Source organism: Larimichthys crocea, chromosome XIII (assembly GCF_000972845.2).
Source record: "Larimichthys crocea isolate SSNF chromosome XIII, L_crocea_2.0, whole genome shotgun sequence".
Taxonomy (NCBI): domain Eukaryota; kingdom Metazoa; phylum Chordata; class Actinopteri; family Sciaenidae; genus Larimichthys; species Larimichthys crocea.
Window position 1 is genome coordinate 24,174,560 of NC_040023.1, and position 13,393 is coordinate 24,187,952.

Here is a 13,393-nt window from a genome sequence, read left to right on the forward strand (position 1 = left end):
ATAATAATAATAATAATGATGATGATGATGATGATGATGATGATGATGATGATGATGATGATATAGAAAGATATGGAAACTTTTGCTGTCTGTTATACGGTGAAAAAGAGTCTCTATCCAGTCTGCTCTCAGACGTAGAAATGACATATGATGACACAATTTAACCCCATACACAGTTGTAATGGTTGGCCATCCAGCACATTTCCTCTGATACTAACTCTGCTTTGTTACTGTCTGGAGACCATTCTACATGCCTTCCAACTGTTTTTGTTGCTCCAGCACACTTTTATGCTGCTTGTTCAAATTTGCACGATGCTTCTATTAAGTTCCAAAACTGATTCTGCCCCTTCAAGCACTCAATTTTTGCACTGTTAACATTTTGCCAATTGTTTTTTTTTTTTTTTTTTTTTTTCNTTTTTTTTTTTTTTTTTTTTTTTTTTTTCCAGAAGGCATGCACACTATACTGGCTTAGCTGCAATATTTGTTTTGTTTTTTTATCAGATTGTGACTTTTTTTTCCCTCTACATCTGATCCATGGATTTTGGCTAGAATTCTAAGCATTAGATGTGAGTATTTGTTAGCTGGAACAGCACAAGTCCCAAAGGGGCGTCTCCTGATTGTAACTTGAACACAGAAAATTAGTGTGTGAGAACATAAGGCTAACATTTTACTCTTGTCAGTTTTGATCTGCTGTTTACAACAGCATTGGCAGGCAGCAGCCTCAGTCTTTGCCACGGACATTACATCCCTCATGACAGCTCATACACTAAGCAAGGGCACTCAATCCATACAGCTAGGTGTTGAGAGTAAGGCGGCATTAGCAAAATACCCTGCTACAACTTAATGTGTTCGTCCTTGTGAAAAGAAATCAGACCTGTGCCAGATCCTTTTCTCTCTACTGCTTTGTGGTCTATCCAGTGTTACTGAATGCAGACTGGACTCGTACTTAAATCCTGCCTTCCAGCTTGTTCTGATACGACAAAGCATACAAAGAAAGAGAGAGCGCAGACACAGTAGTTTTATTGACTGTATTTAAAGGGGTTTCATTTGTCTGCTGGCTCAAACCAAGTCTAGACCTGCTTTTCCTATATTAGCATTCTTGTACGAATTGAGTTATGAAGAAAAATAAACTCTTCTTTAAATCACATATTCAAAAAAGAACCTGTTCATAAATGATTAGCCTGGTGCAACTCCTTTCTGCAGTTCTTCATGTTCGCTAATATCTGACTTGGATGTGTCGTAACAATAATGCAAGTACGCTGCTTTATGACTTGAAGATGTGCACGGCTCATTTCTGTGGTTTGGGAGTTCGGGTGTTTGCTCTGCGGTGAGCCACCAGCCATTTCACTTGTGCTGGCCACACATATACACACACACAAGCACACACACACACACACATAGATTTTATACCCTTACTGCCACGGCCATCGCCTGCCCACTGACTCCAGAGAGAAGGGTGGGAAACATCTTGAATATTTTATGAAGCTCGGGAACCCCACCTCTGTCTTCCCCACCCAGCAAACCACTGCTGTCCAGCAGTGCACACACACACACACACACACGCACACACACATACACCAGCAGAAAACAGAAATAATGTTTTAAATGCAATCATTGTCAGGCCCAAACAATGTCATTTATCAAGGGAGCATTTGGGACTGTATAATAAGTTTCACATTATTAATACAATTTTTCATCCTCTGTCAAGCCTATCTGATTTATGGCACGCGTGTGATCTAAGGTGATCATTGAATTACAATTCCAGTAATAAGAGAGAGAATGGACCTGGTCTTTTACTTCTGCCCAGTGGAGCACACACACCCCACACACATATACAAACACACACGGACACACACCGCCTCCAGTTGCAACAAGCAGCAATTACACACAACATACAACAATAGTCACAAGCGCCCGTGTCTGTTATAACCTTTACTGGTCATGCCGTGTAGTAAATTCGCTAAATATCTGTGAGTTAAACCAATGTGCCAGTTTCCTAATTTCAGTGAGAGAAAGAGGAGAGGGGAGAAAAACAAATGAACCCAGGCCCCTGTTAATTAGATAAGGGACAAAGCTCATTATTCTAAAATGATATTGGGCCCAGAGAGTAAATATGAGTGGCCTGTTAGGGGCTTGGTAATGGGACGGGGATGCACGTCGTTACAGGGCCGAATGATTTACAGCTAGATGCTCTTTGATGTATAGACTGTACCTTTTATTAAGTGGCTGTTGTTACGGTCACTGGCTCAGTCATTTCCCTTTGTGTCTAATCAAAATCCACATTCAGACACCCCACCGTCCAGACCCAGCCACTCCATATGGGAAAGAAATTACGGGAATGTCTGCTTTCCCTTCCCACAGCCACCTTCTCTAACCAAACCCCCCCTTACAAACCCTCCACCCCAGCCCTCGGCTCACATTTAGCAAAAGCTACCAGAGATGCTTATGATGCAGATAATATAATCTAACAAACAACAACAACAAATAAACAAATGGGCATGCGAAATTCTTTTGAGGTAATTAAATAACAAAGACAGACTCCTATCATAACGTTTGGATCCAGTTTGAACAAGTATCTGCACTATTAGCAGTCTTGCTTTGCGCTTTATCAGATTAGCTTGTTGTTGAGGGCTCGGTGATCTGTGTCATACATCATCCTGTTTGATTTCTGTTTAGAGCGAATTTGGGGAAGCTGCTAATTGGATTGCGGGAAGTCTAGCCCCGGTTAAAGATGGTAAACAGCAGAGCAGACTTGTCCCCCAACTCTCAGCCCCACAGGCTTCGAAAACGCCAGCTCTCCTCAGGATCGCCACAATTTATGACACATTTTCTCTGTATTCTTAAAAGATAATTAGGTTTATCACCCATTTTTTTCCCTCTCAGCCCCCCTTCCTTCCCTTTTGTGTACCTGAAAGCACACAATCGCAGCATAAAAAACATAAATATTTCTGCAGCACAGCAGCGCTGGCAGGTGAGCCTAATGAAATTCTAGGAGTGTAATTTGATTTACGAGGTGCTAATGCGGCCTGATATTAGAGAGAAAAAGCTCTGATATGGCTGCCTTGTGCTGTATTTAAGGCCTATCAGAAGCCTGATAAAGAGCATCCTGTCCTCAGCACTGCGGCTGAGTTATTGTTGCAGATATTCATATTGATAGTAATTCTTCCTGACGCAATTTAGTGCCGGCAATATATAAATATGGAGATAATAGTTAATTTTGGTGGCTGCTCAGATTGCGATGCTTTAAATTCAAGACTTACAAAAAAAAAACTTTGAGCTGTGAAGCATCTGGACACTTTTTAAAGTGCCGTTTAAAGGATGGGTGGGGAGGATGGGAAGAGGCCTTTGACCGAGCCACGTCTCACAAATCAGATTTCTGGTACTTTTCGGCGGCTGCTAATTTCAGCAGGAAGCTTTTTGGAGCTCTTGATTTGCAGCTTTTTGGTTGAAACATTTTGATTAATAGTCTGATATCTGTAAAACCTATTAAGCTTTTAAATTAACGGAGTCTGGAATCAAGACATCACCCCAGTATGCGCATACACTTGGAGAAAGAGATCATTTCGGGGTGTTTTGTTCAGAATCATGTTGTTTTATTCTCTTGCATAAAAAAAAATACTTCTTGTAATTTAACGTTGCGTATGTGTGCGCAAGAGTGTGTCTGTGTGTATGCACGCACACTTCCCAGGCTCAAATTTAAGTCTGTGAGCTTCAAAGTGTGTTTGGGACCATTGAGCTATGGCTCATAATAAAAACAGGCAATAACAGGGCCACCACAGAGGGACCTGGCCTTTGTGCCTCCCTGCTCCCCCCTCGCTCGCCTCTCCCCTCCATGCCACCTCCTTCTCCTCATGGCCTCTCCCCACCCCCTAAGTTATGGGCTGAATAACAGCGCAACAATATTAAGATAACATTTCCTGATTGTTTGTCAGGCAGGAGGCTCCTTCACCCCGCTTTCATCACGTCCACCGTGTTCATTAAATTGACAATTTGTATTTGCCCTACAGCGGGATAAACAGGAGCTTATCTGATGGGCCTGGTCTTTTATTATTTATTTCATTATCTTTTTTTTTTTTTTTCCTCTCCTCCCCCTCTTTCTCCCGGGATTGAAGGTAAACATAAATCAGCAGCAGCATCTCTGTTGTGTGCTGTTGTTTATATTGCAGTCATATGCAGCGGCAGTCCTCTCAGAGGAGGTTCATCTACAATACTCTGCAGACACATGTGGCCTCTTCATGGAGGTTTTAGTTGTTGTTTTGTGTGACATGCTGGCTGTACACTCCTGCGGGCCTAAGTGTGATATAACTCGATAGATATTTCACTTTAAAATGTCCTGCTGTTGGGATAATCCTTGGACTTGTTCCTGAGAGATTCTGCTCTTCTTTTCCACAGCAGAGTTTGTCCAGTTGTATCCACTGCAACAGGCCACAGATAGTCGTCTGTGTTCACTTGAATGTTAAACCAGCACCATCCAAGAAACTGATTTGAGTAGCCGCAGACCACATTGACTACAGCGCTTTGTAAAGCATTTCTCCTAAGCACCGTGAGCGATGATGTTGCCCGGTTCGATATCTTAGCCCGGGAACAAGCCTGTCGTCGGTCGACATTGTGCAGGCAAACGAAAAATAACGAAGCCAGCGTCCTTACTTAGGAAACACTTGTCCCAGAAATTTAATCTTTTCCCCATTTTTTACCCAACACCCCCCCTCTAATCAGGTTTCAATTGACTGCCACTGAAGGAAGAGCCTCTCCTCAGACACATGTATAGGTCCGAACACAGTCAGCCACCATTTAAGGCTTACTCAGTCTTCCTCCCAATATCTTGGAGAGCTCAGGGCCAAATGATTTAATCTTCATTCAGCTAATTTAGTCTGGATTTAAGCTGCCGGGTTGTCGAAGTGCAGAGTGATGGAGTCTGAAAACAGGATGAGAGGGAAAGGGAGAGGAGGGGAAAGCGGAAGGAAGGAGGGAGGGAAACAGAGAGCAAGAGAGATAAAGATAGAGCGATGGAGGGAGAAAGAGAGGCGAGGGAGTGTGGGGTGGGGAGGGGGGGGCTGAAGATGATGATCCATCCTGACCCTAGTGAATGCTGTCATGTTCCTCCCTCTAGGTAATCTCTCTCACTCACTCGCTATTTTGCATGTGAAAATGCTCTCCTGACAGTTGCATATCAGATAAATTTTCTCTATTTTTTCCCTCCTCTCTCCCCCCTTTTCCCTTCACCAAATAAACAACAGTCTTCACTTTGAAGTTGTCTGTTTGTGTCAGTTTGGCTTGAGGCGAGAGTCGGCCTCTCTCTCTCTCTCTCTCTCTCTCTCTCTCTCTCTCTTCTCCATCTCTCTTTCTGTCTTTGTGTTGCAGTGTGAGAGAATCCGCAGATTATTTCCTCTCACCAACTGGCCAACACAACATAAAAAAAAACAAGTGAAGGAATCCTTAGCTGTCCAAAAAGGTCACCACAATTAATCCAGTCAATTAAAATAAAAATTTTAAAAAAAGCTGCCAATTGAATTGGTGTGATGCCCACAGTATAAAACTAAACTTGCCAGAATGAGTAGGGGTGTCAGCTCAGCCCTAAACTCTGACAACATCAGTGAAAATCATAGTTTTTGTCAGATGTCTGTGAATTGTGGAGTTAGAGGAAACGTTTGAATCCATTTTTTTTATCTATATTCCCATAGAAAACTGTTTTTAACACACTGTTTAGTTTTTTTATCCAGAACACATGATTTCAGTTTACACTGAACACACACAGTGCAAGATCCCCCCTCAACAAGCACCACCTCACCACTTGGGGGTGATAGTGAGTGTGTGGTAATGAGTCAGGTCTTTTTTTTTTTTTTTCCCCTCCAACCTCTGTTAGAGGTACAGTAAGTCCTCCTGAGGGATTTCTATCACAATTAAGGCCAGTGTGGCCTGTGATGTTCTGACAGTAGCCCTATATGCCTGAACTGATGACAGGATCACACCACAGTATAGATATGGTAATACGTGATAGTATAGACACTGTAGCATGCAGCTTTCTGAACGTACAGGCAAGAGGCCCACCTGGGTCTTTGAATAAATCTGCGCTGGGTGTCAGTCATGTCGCCTTGCCTCTTGATCAGAGGGAAAGGGAAAGGGGGGAGGAAATGGAGAGTGAGGGAATGGAGAGATGCAGGAGAAAGAAAAGCAGAGATGTAATGACTGGAAGTAGAACTTGCTCACGATTACAATTTATTCCCACTGTGGCCCCTGCTGATCAGAGCGCAACAGTATATATGCAAAAGCCAAGGATCAGTCCATGCCAAATAATAAGATGATTCTAACTAATGGTTCCTCTTTTTTTTTCTCTCTTTTTGACTTAATTTTTATACATATTTTTGCTTGAAGGTTTAAAAATAGTTATCTTTTCACTGTGGTTTAGTCTTGTTAGTATTTAGTAATTTACCTCCAAATATTCCAAACACCTTAAAGGGTCAGTTTGTAACATTTAGTAGGCTCAGAGTCTGGCAGAAATGGAATATAATATGCATAACTATGTTTTCAGTAGTCTATAATCACCTAAAAATAAGAATGTTTATTTATTTCCCCTTAAGTTGAACCTTTTTATATCTTGAACCTCCATGTTTCTACAGTAGCCCAGAATAGACAAACCCAGCTTTGGCCTTTAGCGTTTTTCACGTGTTTTGCGACCTCCGTAGTTTCTCCAAATTCCGAATTCTACTTTAATACATTCACATTAATATGTTTTATTTATCTTATTTATTTATTTATTTATTTATTTATTTGCCTGAGGAAGAAACCCCGTTTCTACTGTGCCTGTGGCTTTCTATTGTAGTTTTGTGTCCAGCATCTCTCCCACTATCACCAGATTGATGTTCATATTCTACATTTGTACATACAGTATGTATGTTTAAAAGCAGAACACGGCATGTCTTATTTTACTAGTCAGAGGCATGAACATATACTTGCCCTAAAACCATTTAAAAAAATCCTCCATCTCAGAATTTCCGAACTTTCTCGAGCTACGTTGAATCTGAAATGCTTTGGCAGCATTTGTGAATTAATTGTGGTTGTTTTGGGTGTTCAAATTGAGTTCCAGCAAGCATTATAAGTCTTCAATATTTTAGATCCCTCTTTCCCTCTTACTTCTGTCTCTTTTTTCCTTTCTCCCTCTTTTATACACATGCATAACTACACATGCATACACAAAATCACTCATCCTATCTCTCTCTTTTTCTCCCTCTCTGACTTACTATCTCTCTTCCCTCTACCTCCTACCTTTGGTGTGTTTTGCATGGTGCCTGGCTGTTTAGAGGCAGTATGTATATGTATGGGCGAGACGGTGGATCGTGACGGGATCTGACATGCGGGGACAAGATCAAAGCGCTCCATCTGATCCCATAAAAACAGACGCAAACCCTCCTCTCATCCTTACAAAACCCCCACTGATAGTCAACTCTGCCAGCCCTGACTCCTCCATCTTCCCTCCTCTCCTCCTGCCTTTTTTTTCCCTCTCCCTCGTTTTTCCCTCCATCCCAGCATGCCGCGTGCCCACGTCAAGGCCTGCCTGCCTGCCTGCCTGCCTGCCTGACTTTGCGATTACGCCCTGTGATAAACAATGGCCCGTTTAGCTCATAAAGCAGGAGTGTTGTGCATAATGCTTACAATAAAAGATAGCATCTCTTCACTCATCTTATTTACCTCTCCCACGGTGGCATGGGCGACGAGCTGTTCTATAAATACCGCAGGGAGGAAGGAAGGAGAAGGAAATACAGATGCAGACACACATCTGTTGGTCAAATAAAGTCTCTGCCAAGTCGTTTAATGAGAACGAGAAGAAAACTGGGCTGTTTAAATATGCATTTGAGCTTAGAGCCAGGTGATAAAGGCGCCATTTTAAAGCTGCTCCATCCTTTCTCGTAAGTGAGCTTAAAATGTCCTCTCAACTAGCGTAGGATGACATCCATATCACATTTAGATTCATCTTCATGGAGCATATAGATTGATATGGAAGCCAGGACACATTTTCCTTTCTATCGCTCCCTCTCCCTACCTCCCCATCTTTAATTCCCTCCTTTCTCCCTTTTCCCTCCCTCCCTCCCTCTCATTCTCCTTTGCCCCCCTTCTTCCAGTAAGGAAGATGTATGAGTTTGAATTATTGATTCAGACACATGCTACATGCTGCTTGGAGTCATTATTTGTTCAGGTGAGTGTCATGCTGCTCGCTATGAAACAGATACCACGGGGATTAAGCGACACAATCAGGACTTAAAGACAGCCGCCCTCCCTAAAATAACATGGCCCTTGCTACAAGACGAATGCTCCCCAAAACCCGACTTCATTTGTTTATGACTCGCACATTAGTCATTCTGTGCCTAAATTATAGCGCGGGGGTAAAGATTAATTCAAGCAAAGGCTTTTTCTATTGTCTTTACTTGTGTGCGTTTCTTGAAGCCTAATAACACAGCAGATGAATATAGGTGCAAACATCCTACACAGCGATTAAAAAATAAAAAAATTAAAAAAACCCACAACGCTTTTGTCGGGAGGTAGGCGTCAAGCATGAAGAATAGACAGATGTCCAGAGTAAAAAAAGAACGCCACAGTCACACGTTTGTCCTGATATCAAAAGAGGCTTTTGGCACCACACTACAAAATGACACACACCGCATGTGATAAATCATTCTTTTGCATTCATTGGATGTATAGTGAGTATCACAAGCAGAGCGATTGCTGAAGTTGATTGCGTGAGCAGAGACTAGAGGGGCATGTTCGTAGAGAAGTTAGGATGGAGGGAAGCTCCGATACAGAAAGAGAGAGGCGGGAGGTAAAATGTTGCTAACTGTTCATTTAGCCCTGGCTAAGTGGTCAGGGACGCTGGACAGGTGAACTCTATTCTCCCCACTGGCCCTGCAGGGTGTGTGTGTGTGTGTGTGTGTGTGTGTGTGTGTGTGTGTGTGTGTGTGTGTGTGTGTGGACTGTAACAGAATTTCTCTAGTCCTCTGGGCCCTGGTGCAAAGCAGAGAATAAATGGTGGAGGTGGCAGGCCAGGACAGAAAAATCAATGCCTGCTTATACAGACATGACACACCAGCAGCCAACTGCATTCTGTGTGTGTTATATGTGTGTGTGTGTGTGTTTGGGTGTAGATGTACAGCACACAGTCATATGGCCCTGTGCTCTGTGGGTGTGTGTACGAGGACCCAGCAACCTCCATTTCCTTTCTCACAGGGTAGATTGTCTAGAATTTTACGTCAGCTTTGGGATCAGTAAATAACTCTTCGTTTTTTCCCTCCTCCTCCTCCTCCTCCTCCTCCTCATTCCCCTCTGCCTCTCTTCTTCTACTGCAGGAAGTTTGAATGTGACTTGTGCGAGCGCTCCTTCAGTGAAAAATGGGCCCTGAACAACCACATGAAACTGCACAGTGGGGAGAAACCATATAAGTGTGCCTGGCCGTCCTGCCACTACGCCTTCCTCAACCTGTCAGCCATGAAGGACCACTACAGGACGCACACTGGTGAGAGACACTGAGAGCAAGTAACCTCTGCCGAGAACTGTTACTGCTGTACTCCCCCATAAACACGTTGACTGACACTCTGAACTGCAAAATTCCCTTTTTTTTTGTAAAGGCAAATAGTGTTTTTATGAGTGAGAGACAGAAGGTTATTCATCAAGAAACACTATACTTGGATCAGACAAAATGTACTTTTTCATTCCTCTTTAGCCTGTAGACTGTTGAACAAACTGAAGTTTATGTGTTAACTGTGAAAATCTCACATTAATTATGAATCTTCACAGCTTTGTTTGGAAAAAATATACACACGTTTTTGGCTGATAATAGCCACGACTTGTCCATCTGTACTGATTTTCAACATCCAGGGAGAGAAGAACTAGTTCTTGGCGGTCTTGCAGCCACTCTTGTTCGATGGTTAAACCCTTACCTTCTGATCCTGACAGTACCGTCACGATTATATGATGTTATAACAGCCAACTATATTTGAATAAAGATAATTACTAGTCAGAGAGAGAGAGAGAAAGAAAAAAGATGTTTGGATTTCATGTTTTATTTTCTGCCATCCTCCAGGCTTGGAGGGTTTCTTGATGAGGGAATTAAGGTAGTGTGTGTATTCCCCAGATCCAAATGGTTGTCATGTGTATTTCCCCAAAATCCATCTGGTCACCAAGTGTTTGTTCATCAGATCCATCTGATCCTCAAGAGTGTGTTTTCCTACACTGAAGCAGTCCAGTGTGTGTTCCTTTATGATGCAAAATGGGATAAAAAGGAAAAAAAATAAGTTCGGTGTGTGCGATGTTTATTCATACCATTCCACCTTTGATCTGTAAAACACAACTAATACCATTTGAGTAAATCCTTGATTAGATCAAAGTTTTAATAATCTGTAGCAATTATATTTCAAAATCTCAGTTTTTGTCTCTTTAAAACCGTGAAGTGTTGTTTATATTATTAATGCAGCTAGAAGATAAAGTTATTTTTCTGTTTTTGTCTAACCTTAATTAAAAATTCCATTTGAATACACAGTACATTCTATCAGTAGTGCAGTCTTATGTACTGGAGCTGCATCAGACCAGAAACACAACGAAAAAAAACCCACTTAAATCAGTGGGCATCATCATGTCTTTTTTATGTATGTAGTATCTTTTCTTTCTGATTCCATCCTTCCACTTCTGTGCGTAGAGTACAGTACGCTGTATGACTGTACTGACTCATGTTTTTTTACTTACTAAAAACTTTGGATAGACAAATGGTGCGGTGGGCGGTGGGAGGATACTGTCTTGAATAATAGCCCCTCGATAGGAGCCCAAGTCAGCCTCTCTGAAAGTGTCTTTATGCTGCAGCCCAGCAGTTTCCCCTCGGCCTCAGTAATGTCCCACACACAGCTCCTTGATGCCCTTTTAAGTCAATGACAGAAGCAGCAGCAGCCAGTGGCCTGACAGCCTGACTGAGCGCTTGCAGGAGAGCCCTCCATCCGTCACGGGTGCCTGCTGTGTGTGCGTGTGTGTATGTGTGTGTGTGTGCGACTTGCTGGATGTTATTTTAAATGTGTTTTAACAGTGATGTAACGTCAAGGCGCCTCTGACATAATTAGACGTTTTATTTTCATTTGTTTCCAGCCCTCATCATTCCCCATCAGGCGGCTGCTGTCACACTGTCACCTAGCTGTCACCTGGAGAGGCGTGGGGTGCTGTGTGCGCGTACGTCTTTGTGTGTGTTTGGCAGGAAGAAACGCAGACTTTAAGAGAGTGAGTGAAGTGATTGAGATGGGAAGAGGAAAGTGTTGAAACAAGAGAGCTTGCAAGATCAAGGGTGACCAAGTATGAACATGAAAATAGCAGCATTAAGATTGAACCTGAAACAACCTCATTTTAGTGAGCGACAGGACCTGACTTGATTAGCAACACCCAAAAAAAGCTAACACAGTTTGCTCTAGTGTGACCCCCAACACTCCTTAGCCATTTGTAATTGGTGCTGGGTTGGACCGTTAGCTACAGCTATACAATCATCGCAATCACATTCCAGCAGCTAACCTGACACACTGAAATATTATCTGCATGTGTGAGATCTGTTTAAAGGTTATAAATTGGTTCCTTCACGGCACTAAGATGCAATACTAATAAAATCAGTAGGAGATTTTAAAGTTGAACTTATCTTTCCTGGGAACAGAGCAGTCAGTAATGTGTGTGCAGTGTGTCTGTTGGGGGGTGCTTATGTAGAGGCTCACAGGACAATGACTAACTGGGGAGTTTGTACTGGAGCTGAGTGTAATGATACACACATCTAGCTCATTTGTTGGAACTGTAAATTTCAAAGTAACTTGGTGAAGGAAAAACAAACACTCAGCGCACTATCTTTCTACCAAGAACTTTATCAGAGTGGCAAGTTTCCAATGAGTTGGGTTTTGTCAAGTGTGTATAATTGGTTTATAATCTCTTAAAATACTATTTTTAATCCTTCAGAACAATAGGCAGTGACATGATCTCATCTGTGAATGCTGAACACTGAGACAATGTACAGATAAGTTCGGAAATAGTAATAAAAACATAAAAAAAAAAAACATATGCTTTCAAAGAATGATAAAGATACACAGTGTATCAAGACCAATGCACCAGAAAATAAAACTGCAGCGCTTAGATGCAACTTGGAATGAAAGTTTGCAACAAAGATCAGCTCTAAGAGTTTGTGTCCTCTATGTGGATCATCATATGATGATGATGCATATGTTTTTTACATGCATGTAGCATTCTTGTACCATTGAGACCCTTTTACAGTAGGTCTTAAATTTAAAACGAGTGAGCTTGAAACCTTAAAAAGTCTGTTCAGTGATAGCATTCTTAGTGAATTAATGTGGCCATATTAGATTTATAAGTTGAAACAGTTGTCATTTTAGCTGACAAATTGATGGTTACTACCTATAATTAGAGAGGCCTGCTTTTGTCTACATCTGTCTAAGGTCCAAGTATTGTTTTCAAGTCATTTTTTGAAACCCATTGTTTCAGAATTGACTAAAAACTTCGCATAGTAAATCTCCCTCCAGTACCATTTTTAACTGCATATGTGCCATGTGTGTGTGCCAAGCTTGGCAGGCATAGATCCAGTAATAAGGGGGGGTGATAGCAAACAGTCATTTAAGAAATAAACATGTGATAAAGCCAAACTCAACAATACACATTTTGCATCTGCACCCATGCCCTACCTGAGACTAGATGAGTGTGTAATGGAAAATGTCAGATTTAATCATCCTGTGGATTGAGTTGCGGGATGTGACATGCAGAGCCCCCCTCCCCAAACAAGAAAAAAAGTTAACACCTCGGCTCTCCTTCTCCTGCCTCTAACGGGATTCATTGTTCCTCTCTGATTTGTGTGTTTTTTATGTTAATCACTCCCTCCTCACACACCAGTCGTGTCTGAGGGAGGAGGAGGAGGGCGGGGGTTGGGGATTCAGTGGTCGTCAGCCGCCAGGGTCATTTGTAACAGCTGATGAATGAGCGACTCAAATAAATAAATAAGTGCTCTGCATCTGACCCACCCAGCTTTTCCCAGGCTCTTGGGCGTCGTGGGTAGTGGGGAGGAAGGGGGGTAGGGGAGGGTTGAACACAGCGACAGGGCCACAATTGATTTCCTCATTGCTTCAGTTTGTCGCTTAATCTGGCGATATGCTGATAAATCTTCGCACTTTGTCAATTAATTTCCCTGAAAAATGAGACCCAAAATGGCGAGCACATCAATACAGCAGCGGATTCCGTGTCAAAAATTAAGCGGTAAAATTAATTGCCCTCCCATTCGCTCCTGCTAAAACATAACTAATGAGGGAGGCAATTATAGCTGCATGCAGACGCCTCCGGGGTTATTTAAAACACACACGCACACACACATACACTCACACATATA

At 42.3% G+C, this 13,393-nt stretch overlaps 1 protein-coding gene across 2 annotated transcripts in view; it reads left to right on the forward strand.

Moving 5' to 3' along the window:
* znf407 (zinc finger protein 407) overlaps positions 1-13,393 on the forward strand; it is a 140,915-nt gene that overhangs the window by 74,869 nt on the left and 52,653 nt on the right. For both annotated transcript variants that reach the window (XM_027286518.1, XM_027286517.1), the window contains exon 6: positions 9,336-9,502. In XM_027286518.1, coding sequence (XP_027142319.1) covers positions 9,336-9,502 — 167 coding nt within the window. The remainder of the gene's footprint in view (positions 1-9,335; positions 9,503-13,393) is intronic.